Raw genomic sequence first — 9,629 nt, 5'->3', positions numbered from 1 at the left:
CATAGCAACACAACTTGAGATTCCAAACATGGGTGTGTTCAGCGTGCTGGTTGAGAGATGCGTCCCTTCGGAGTGGGCAAAGCTGTGCTACTGGCACCTACCCCTGCCTCTTCTGAGCACCTGGGGCAGTGGGTGCGGTGCTACAGAGCCCCTCACCCCTGTCCTGGTGACAGCTCACTGGGTGGCCTGCAGTACAAGTCCTGGAATTGGATTTTCCAGAGCCAAATTCACTTTGCCTGGGGGAAGTAGTTAAAAACTAAAAATTGGCCTCATGATCCCAGCCTGCCATGAGAGGGACTGGTTTTGGGTGCAGGGAAAGAGTGGCAGCTCCTTTTCACAAGTGCAGTCCTGGCCCTGGTGACGCCTACCCACACTCCCGAGTTGGGAGCTCAGGTCCTAGAAACCTTCACTGCTTTCTTGTGAGCTGCTGGGCTTGCAGTGTTTGCTGGGAGTGCTGCAGAACAAGTCCCCGCAGCATTGCTGGGCTGTCCCCGTGCCCTGCTCGTGGCCGCATTGCTGAATGCCATCCAGCGTGCAGTGTCATTGTCACCGCGGGTGCCGTGGAGGGCTCTGCTCTCCCTTTCCTGTGCCCGCAGAGGGCAGCTGCCACCGCAGCCGCCTCCATCGCTGCTGGACCTGGACCAACACAGTTCCCAGAGCTTCATCTCTGCTCCGGGCCACGAGATGCTGGTTCAGCTGCAGGCAATGGGACACAGACCTTCCTTTGCTGCTGGTCTCGGGGACAAACGTGTCTCTGTAGCAGTTGCCTGATGTCATGAGTGTTTGGAGGGACTCGGTCTGGCAGGGACCGTGTTGATGCTGCAAGATCCTGTGCAGATACCACTTGCCCTTCCCTCCTGCCCTCTTGTTGCCTGGGGACAGGGGCGATGCTGTGGCTGCTGGAAGACACCAGGAGTGTCTGGAGCAGAGCGGTTCACTGCTGCTCCCTGGGGACACACTTTGACAGGGGGCAGCTGTCAGCATGGACACTTGGATGTTGTGGCAGGGGCATTGCTGGGCAGCTTTATGCTGTAAGCTCCTACCAGCTTAAAATGCATTTTCTTGGGAAGGTAATTAGCAACTGCATGTGTCTGGGGTGGCCGGAGGGGACAGCGGGTCCCTGCGGTGGGAGAGGATGAGGGGTTGCGGGGTGTGGGGCTGGGGTGCGCCTGTGCCAGTCCTGTTTATTCCTTTCCTTTTCCCACATGCTGGGGGAGTGATGCGGGGATGGGGGGAGCTGCACCAGTAGGGCTGGAGGCAGGGACTGGGGGATCTGGTCTGGCCCAGGAGCCATCTCCAGCCCTTTCACTATCCTCCTGCCCTCCCACCATCCTCCTCCCCACTGGTGGATGTCCCCGCTGTGCTGCCAGGCTCAGGGAGGTCTCAGCCCTCCTGGGGCTACCTGACCTGGCAGGAGGTGTCTAGGTCAGGCTCCCCTTGGGGTAATTCGGATCTTGGGCTTCAGCCCACCCACTCCACAGACCTGCACCACTGGGAGACACCAATGAGGATGAAACCTCTGAGCAAACTGGCACTGCTGTCCCAGGACTGAGGTGCTGGGGTGCTCACCTGTCTTTGGGCCAGGCTTGGCTCCTGCCAGAGGATGCTTGAGGTCAGGCGAGGTCTGGTGGGTGCGGATCCAAGGGTCTCCCAGGAGCTTGGCCACCCCCTGGGCAGGGAGGAAATCTTGAGGTCCCTGCCCTGGGGACACTCCTGAGTCCTGTATCGTCCTGCTCCCAGCTCTCCTCCGGGGCTGGTGTCTCCTGTACAGCCATAGCGAGGACTGGGGTGTGGTGCTGCAGGCTGGGGCAACGGGCAGCACAGGTGGAGGCAGGCAGCGCTGCCTTCGTCCTGCTGGTCCAAGTGGTTGTGGCTGCCATGAGAGCGTGGCTCAGCTCACCTGCAGCTGGCCCCATTGGCACGTCCCCTCGGCCAGCAGTGGGGACCTTTTGTGTAGGCTGGCCCCAGGCAGCACCGGGTTGCTCTGTGCCTCCTGTCAGGAGCAGGACAGGGAGCTGAGGAAGGATGTGAGCTGATGAGGGGTGTGCTCCCTGGCTCCCATTGCAGAACCAGTGGTCCTGGGTGGATGTGCAGACAGCAGGAGCAGGGCTCCAGTTTCCTCGGCATCTCCTTGGCATCCCCACGTCTGCTGCACTGGCACCCAGCATCGAGTGCGTGGTCCTGTAGCCGCCCCGAGTGCAGGCAGCAGTGCTGGTGGGAGTTCGGCAGCTCTGGCTGAGGTGGCCCTGAGTGATGGGGCTGAGTGACGGGGTGAGCCGTTGTCCCCGCAGTGTGGGCAGAGGCCTGCCCACCACCACCTCCTGCCTGCTGCAGCCCCCAGCAACCGCCTTCTGCTGCCAGCCCACCCACCGGGAGCTGCAGAAAGCACCAGGGGAGGGCTGCAGCAGCCCCCCCCTCTGCTCCCCACTCACCCAGGGCTGCTGGAGGGCGGGCAAGGTGTCTGGTGTGGAGCGAGGGTCTGCCTTGACTCCCCAGGGTGGGTAAGGAGGGGATGGCCCCACAGCAGCTGGGAAAGGAGCACTGCGAGCAGCGAGCTTTGGTCGCCTTGGAGCGGAGCAGAGTGATACTGAGGGAGGTTTCCCTGCGGAGCGGCCGGGGGAGGTAGGGAGGGTGCGAAAACACCAGTGCCAAGAATAACCGGGATGAACACAAGTGCCGGCAGGACCCTGACTGCGATGAGGGGTGCCCTCACTACTGGGGGGGGGAAGGGTCTGGGAGTGGGTGCCTGTCTCTACCATCACCTGCCCTGAGCTCTCCTCTCTCCCACAGGGCAGTGGTGTTACGACTCACAGGACCCCAAATGCGGTGAGTGGTGCCATGTGTGGGGTGCAGGGTATCGGGGCTGTGTGGGGCTCGGACCCCTGTGTCTCCCCACAGCGCCTGGCTGAGGGCACCCTAGGCAGCATCAGCGAGGCCACAGTGGGGAGCGTGCCTTGGAAAAGGGCAAATCCACCCACACCACACCAAGGCGGGAATGGTTAGAGGAGCTTCACTTTCAGATGTGCTGATGTAGAGACTGGATACAATCACCTGAGCCCCTGGGAGCAGCTCAGTCCCTGTCCCCCCACCCCAGCCAGGTCTGGGTGTTCCTGGGGCAGCACCAGCCTCTCCCCTTTCACCTCAAGCAAATTAAATCCCATATTTAAAACATGCCATTAGCAATCCCAGCCAGGCGCAGGCGTGGAGGGGACTGAGGCTCAGGGGCCCGGCTGGAGGAGGGACAGCTCCGTTTGGGCAGGCAGCTGCTGCCCGCGCTGGGGACGAGAGGCATGGCTGGGGGCACTTTGTCTCAAGGCATGTAAATAGCTTGTAAAAGGTTAATTAAGGATCAACGAGCATCTAATCAGCTGTTACGGCCCAACTGTTTTATAGCTCTTGGGTTTACATGCCCTGTGCCCAGCTGCCGTGGCACATTGGCTGTAGCCGGAGAGCGTGAATTGCTGGGCTCCACTTATCCCTGCTGGACCAATGCTTGGTGTTACCATCAACTTAACGTCATCAGGCCAACGGCGAGGGCATATTTCAGCAGGGGAGCAAGGCCGGTGGGAAGCGGCTTGGGCAGCGTGAAGCCGGCCATGTGCCCACAGCAGGGCTGCAGGGAATGGTACCTTAATGAAGGCACTGGGTAATTTGTGGGGCCACCTGGTAGCATCGTGCCAGGGAGGTGGTGAGGCAGCAGCACGACCAGGCTGAGACTCCCAGGGTTTCCAGGCAAAAAGCTGCCTGGAGTAATGAGACGAGAAGGGAAGGAGATAGGACAGCCCAGGGGGCCAGGAGGTGGGGGTGAGTGTGTGTTTGTGGTTTTGTCTGCCCAAGAGGAAGGTTGGTGAATGCAAGAACTGAACCATGGGGCACTGCTGGGGAAATGGCCTCCCCAGGCTCCGGTTGTAGGGCATATGGGGGGGTGACAGTGTGTGGGTCAGCCAAAAGCTGCCCAGCCATAATGTGTGCCAGAGCAGAGCCAGCGGTGCCTGTGGAAGGATGCCCTGAGCTCCCCCGGACTGGGGGTGCCTGGGGTGGGCAGGGCTGGAGACCTAGGGGGAGCTTCTATTCCCTGGATGGGACTGCAGCCCAGCCCAACCTTCATCCTGAGCACCTGCAGCTCGGGCTGGCCCGGGGCCACCAGGAAAAGGAGCGGGATGTCACAGCAAGCCACACTGGAGCAGTGACCAGCAGGATGGCCAGCTACATCCCACAGCTGTGGACCGCAACGAGTGTTGTAAAAAGAGATGGTGCTGGGCTGATGAGCGAGCCACACATATGGGGTGTGTGGTCCGGCCATGGTGGCAGCTGTGGGGATCTCTGCTCACAGCCCCCAGGCAGCATTGTGGGTTAGCAGTGGGTCCAGCCAGCATTGCTGCATCCTCACCCAGCTCCTACTGCGGTGACTCCCCACCCTGGGAGCTGCCGACGGGTGCTGTGTGGTCACGCTGGACTCCACGTGGGGTTTGCCCCAGGGTGAGCTGCATGGCCAGGATGCACTGTCACCTGCCACAACCGGACAAAACCAGCATGGGTAGGCTAAAATGTGGTAAAACCCAAACCATGTATTCTGTGAATGGGCCTTATGTCCTTCATCCCTCCTCCTCAGCAGCTCGTCCATCCTTCCCTTGCAGACACTTTATTAGATTGCTCCTTCTGTTCAGTGCAACTCCCTGCCCAGCCCTGCCGTGAGCCCCAGCCTGGGGGTCATGGGGGGGACAACAGTTGGCACAGCCCCACAGTGAGAGTTTGCTTGCAGGGATGGGCAGAAGGGGCTGGGAGAAAAGCCTGCCCTTCACCAGTGGCAACGTAGAGGGATGGACACTGCTGCCAGGCTAAATATAGCCCCCAGCCCCGTGAGGAAATCCTGCTGAATTATGGATGAGGCTGCACTAAGTCCCTGTTCATCAATAGAGAGAAAAGTTGGCTGGGCAGGAGAGCAGCTCCTGCGGGATGCAGGCGAGCATGTCAGGGCTGGCAGGGACAGCAGGGCTGGCTGGGACCCAGCCACCCCCGGCCTGGTGTCCCCCCTGGGGGCGGCAGTGGCTGCCCGTGGTTTCCCTGCTCTTCCTCTGCAGGCCCCAGCCACTGGAAGGAGCTGAAAGCCACGTGTGGTGGCGACAAACAGTCCCCTGTGAATATCGACAGGCGCCAGCTGCAGCGGGACAGTGGCCTCGGAGACATCGTTTTCCAGGGCTATGATCAGGCCCCACCTGGCACGTGGAGGCTGGCAAATGATGGGCACACAGGTGCGTGCTGTGGCTGGGCACCCTCCTCTGCCTGGCTCACCGGGCACCATCCCGGCTGGGGCTTGGCTCTGCCACCACTCCTGGGGTCTCGGGGTGGGTCCTGCCCCATGGGTTTGTGTTAGTGCTAGGATGGAGCCTGGGGAGGACGAGCCCAGGTGTGCCAGGGCTGTCCCCCATCCTTACCCTGTTCCACTGCCCTTGCAGTGATGCTGAGCCTGGCAAGCGAGTCAGCCTCTGAGCACATCACCATCAGTGGCGGGGGCCTCCCCGGCAGGTACCGCGCGCTGCAGCTCCACTTCCACTGGGGCAGCCCAGTCAGGAACGGCTCTGAGCACACCCTCGATGGGCACCAGCTCCCCATGGAGGTAGGTGAGAAAAAGCACCCATTATGCTCTCTGGGTGGCCCAGGTCCTTGGTGTGACAGCAAGGTGTGATGCTGGTGTGTCCCAAGGCTGCCATGCAGTGGGGAAACCAGGCTCTGTAACGCTGCACTGACGGGTTCAGCCATTCTCCCTGTCACCACAGACTTGCACTGATGGTGGGATAATGGACAGCTACTGCGCAGGGTAACTGGGTGGTTAACAAGCAGCTGACATGAGACTCAAGGCTTTTCTTTACCATGCGTGGGCCAAGCTGCCTCATGAGAGGCACTCAGTGGGGTGTGGAGGTCTCTGCACACCACTAGGACCGCACGCTGGGTCGGTGAATGCAAGCAAGAGCGTGTAGGAGCATGGTGTGCCAAGAGCGTCAGGATCCTTCTGGAGTCTCTGTGCCTCTGAAATATTAATTACCTGCCAAAGGAGGGCAAAATTTATGTATTGCGGCTGGTGAGCACTCTGGGATTGATGGCCCCCTCCTTCCCCACCCCCTTCAAAGGATGCTCGCTTCATTGGGGTGCTCTGATCCTCCAAGGGGCCGCCCTGCGGAAGTGCCCATGGGACCGGGAGGGCTTTTCTCAGACATTCAGTGTCTGCCTGTCCCAGGCTGACCGAGGAGATCTGTGGGTGAGATCCCTGCTGCCAGGGGTTGGCCAGGGGCAGTTGCCCATGCTTGGTCCCTGTGTGCTTTCCCCAGCTGCACATCGTCCACATCAATGTCAAGTATCGGACGCTGGCAGAGGCTAAGGGGCATCCCAACGGGCTGGCTGTCCTCGGCTTCTTCTTCCAGGTGGGTCTGCAGGGGCTCATGGTGCTGGTGGGAGGGGGCCCCCCGGGAACAGGCTGCTTGTGGTGTGGCTGGGGGAGCATTGTACAGCTGCCCTGAGGGAGCGAGAAGGAGCAGGAGGTGTTGGAGAACCTCACTGGTGAAAGTTGCCATGACCCCCCTGCTGGCTTTGTGCAAAGGGGGTGCCAGCTGGGAGCTCATCCATCCCCTCTGTGGTGACGTGGGGCTGGGGCCGGCTCTGTCTGCGGATGCTCGGTGGTGCTGGATCACCCGGCTCTGCCTTGCACCAGCCCCGTACTCTCCCCCTGTGCAGGTCTCTGAAACCCCAAACACCAACTACAACACCATCGTGGCAGGACTGAGGAATGTCTCCCACACTGGTGAGTCACCTCCTCGCTGGGGTGGGGGGGAAAGGGGAGAGACCCCAGTGAGGGGAGCCAGGGGTGCGCCCCGGTGAGTGTGTTTGGGGGGACCTGCTGGTCCATGGAGCCATATGGCTGAAGGGAGACTGATGGGGGTGGCCCTGCTGTCCCCCCACGGGATGGGCTGAGTGCCCACGTCTCTCCACGCAGGGGATGCTGTGGATTTGGCTTCCACCTTCCGCCTGAGCACCCTGCTGCCACGCACCAGCCGGCTCTCTGGGTACTACCGCTACCAGGGCTCCCTCACCACCCCCGACTGCAGCGAGGTCGTCGTCTGGACTGTCTTTGAGGAGCCGGTGGAGATCGGCCGGGAGCAGGTACTAGCATGCACAGCCCCACTCTCCGGCACCCAAAACCCCAGGGTGGCCCCTCTCCTTGACCTTCCTGACCTGTAAGCAAGAGCACAGGGAAAGTCATCTCTGTAATAATGCTCCTGGCAATTAATTAGTTTTATGAGGGGTAAATAATGGAGCTATGGCCACCTGCCAGTGAAGAGAAATCCCATTTGTAGTGCTCTCTCACCCAGCCCCAGTGTTGAGAAAGCAAAATGGGAGCAAACCCATTGGAGCTCGAAAGAGGCTCCAAGGAGATGGATGGATGGATGGATATGGATGGATGGATGGATGGATGGATGGATGGATGGATGGATGGATGGATGGATGGATGGATGGATTTCTCCTCTGCTGCCCAAGCATCTTAGTAGACGTATTTCCTTGGGGGTGTCATGGGCCAGCCACTCTTGAAGTGCTCAGCACAGGCAGTGAAACACCATTAGCTCCTTTAAAACTCAAGAGCTGATCCTTGCAAGGCCCTGGCTCAGGTACTTACCCTCCAGGTCTGGTTCCAGGAGAGCAGTGAGGGGTGTCAGGAGGACACCTGTCAGATGGGGCCATGCTGTGGGTTTTGTGCCATCAGCTGTGGGGCAGCACAAAAGGGGGCTCACAAGTGGGTGGGGGCTCGGGATGCCCAGCAAAGCAGCTGCCCACCCCTGCCTCTCCTCCTGAGCAGCTGCAGGCGTTCGTCAGCACCCTCCACTTCCCTGCCGCCGTGACTAACAACTTCCGCCCGCCGCAGCCCCTCCGCAGCCGGAAGGTCTTCGCCTCCAGGGCGGCCACGGCCAGCGGCGGGTCCCCGTGCAGGGACCGCTGCCAGCTCCTCTCCCCCCTGCTCCTGCTAGCCCTGCTTGGCCCCTTCTCACCAACCCTGTAGAGTCTGGCCCAGCCTTTCACCAGTCTCCACACAAGCATCGCCCTGCTGCAATGGTGATGGGAAAGCAACACATCTGGTTCGTGGGTAAATGGGAAAAAAACAACCCAAAAAAATGCACGTCGAGACCTCAGCTGGGTGAAGATTTTGCATACCTGGATCTCTGCAGAGGTGAATCTCTGTAAGCCCGGAGCCTCCCCTGCGAAGCCCCTGTAGCCAGGTGGTGGGGGCCACCAGGAGGGGATGCTGGAGGGACTGGAATAAAGCCGAGGTCCTCGCTGGTGGCTGTGGGTTGCTGCCTCTTTGGCTCTGTGTCCCTTTGGCGTTGCTGGGGCAGGGTGCTTGGCATGGGGGTGCGGGCTTAGTGGGGAGGGAACTGGGGGACAGTGTCTGGGTGGCACCCGGGGATATTGGCCCTGCACACGGCTGCACAGGCGGGTGCGACACTCTCCCTCTCCTCCCTGTGCAATAAATTCCCAGGGCCAAATCCTGACCCTGCATGTGTCTCAGAGTCCTTGCAGCCCCTGTGCTTGAAGATGCTGCCCTGTTGCTTTCCCCAGGGTTGGGGCTGGCTGATGGAGGGATGGGGCTGTCCCTGGGGATGCAGCACCCCTCCATGCCCTGGGGCAGGACACAAGGAACCGATGGCTCTTTCCATGGAGCTAATTTTAGGCTGGCAGAAATAGCTGCAGCTGCTGGCGCTACTTCTGTGCTACCTGGCAAGGTGGAGGCAGAGCCAGGGCCCAGGTGAATGGGGTGGTTCATAATTAATGTGCTGGAGCTCCAGGCATGTTCCCGTCTCCTCCTGAATTATGGGTGCAAGAGCACAGGTTGTTGTCTGGAGCAGAGTGGGGCAGGTTGAAGTTTTTGTCCTTTCTGGGGGGAAAATGCTGCCACTACAGGGCTCCAGCCCAACCCAAGGGATGGGTGCTGCACCCATGGGTGCCGAGGACTTGAGCATCCTCCTGGCACGAGGCTTGGGCTCCCTCTGAAGCCTGCAGCAGGGAAAAGTCATCTCCAGTGGGTAAAGGGGCCCAGCTGCAGAGCCCATGATCCTCCCACTGGGGTGCTCGCAGGCCCCCGTGGGTGCTGGGGCTCTATAAACCCACCCCAGAGCTCAGGTGTGGGGACTTAGAGCAGCCACCCTGCTCCAGAGAGGGGAGGGCAGAGCTGGTGCTCGTGCCCTGGGGTGCTGGGTGCCGGTGGGCGTGCGGCACACGCAGGATGCTGAGCGTGGGCCGCTGCAGCCCCCTGCCACCGCCGTGGTGGTGGCCGCTGCTCAGCACGGTCACTCCTGCGGGCCCCGGCTGGCAGGGGCTGGCAGAGCGGCCTCGCTGGGGGGCTCCGTGCTGACCTTCCCTTAGGGCCAGAAGCGCCGCGCTGGGGGCTCAGGCCGGGCAGAGCCGGCAGCCCTGGGGTCACGCTCGCCCCGTGTGCCCAGGGCGGGTTGGGCTGTCCCCACCCGTGTCCCCCCGCACACCCCTCCCGTGTGCTGCCGCGCCCAGGTACCGCCGCGGGAGGGGGACACGGAGGGGCGGTCACGGGGGGGGACGCGGACACGGGGGGACGCTCGGGACATGCGGGG

The 9,629-nt window shown here is 61.4% G+C and overlaps 1 protein-coding gene across 1 annotated transcript in view; it reads left to right on the top strand.

Annotated features, from left to right (window-relative positions):
* LOC113486216 (carbonic anhydrase 15-like) overlaps nucleotides 1-8,307 on the top strand; it is a 10,638-nt gene extending 2,331 nt beyond the window's left edge. The window contains exons 2-9 of the mRNA XM_026859943.1: nucleotides 2,611-2,622; nucleotides 2,791-2,826; nucleotides 5,082-5,252; nucleotides 5,457-5,617; nucleotides 6,327-6,419; nucleotides 6,730-6,796; nucleotides 6,989-7,155; nucleotides 7,847-8,307. Coding sequence (XP_026715744.1) covers nucleotides 2,611-2,622; nucleotides 2,791-2,826; nucleotides 5,082-5,252; nucleotides 5,457-5,617; nucleotides 6,327-6,419; nucleotides 6,730-6,796; nucleotides 6,989-7,155; nucleotides 7,847-8,047 — 908 coding nt within the window. The 3' untranslated portion in view covers nucleotides 8,048-8,307. The remainder of the gene's footprint in view (nucleotides 1-2,610; nucleotides 2,623-2,790; nucleotides 2,827-5,081; nucleotides 5,253-5,456; nucleotides 5,618-6,326; nucleotides 6,420-6,729; nucleotides 6,797-6,988; nucleotides 7,156-7,846) is intronic.
* Nucleotides 8,308-9,629: the final 1,322 nt, after the last annotated feature.

Source organism: Athene cunicularia, assembly GCF_003259725.1.
Source record: "Athene cunicularia isolate RWA chromosome 15 unlocalized genomic scaffold, athCun1 chr15_part1, whole genome shotgun sequence".
Lineage (NCBI taxonomy): Eukaryota > Metazoa > Chordata > Aves > Strigiformes > Strigidae > Athene > Athene cunicularia.
The sequence above is the reverse complement of the archived record's forward strand: the minus strand, read 5'-3'. Positions and strand labels throughout refer to the sequence as shown.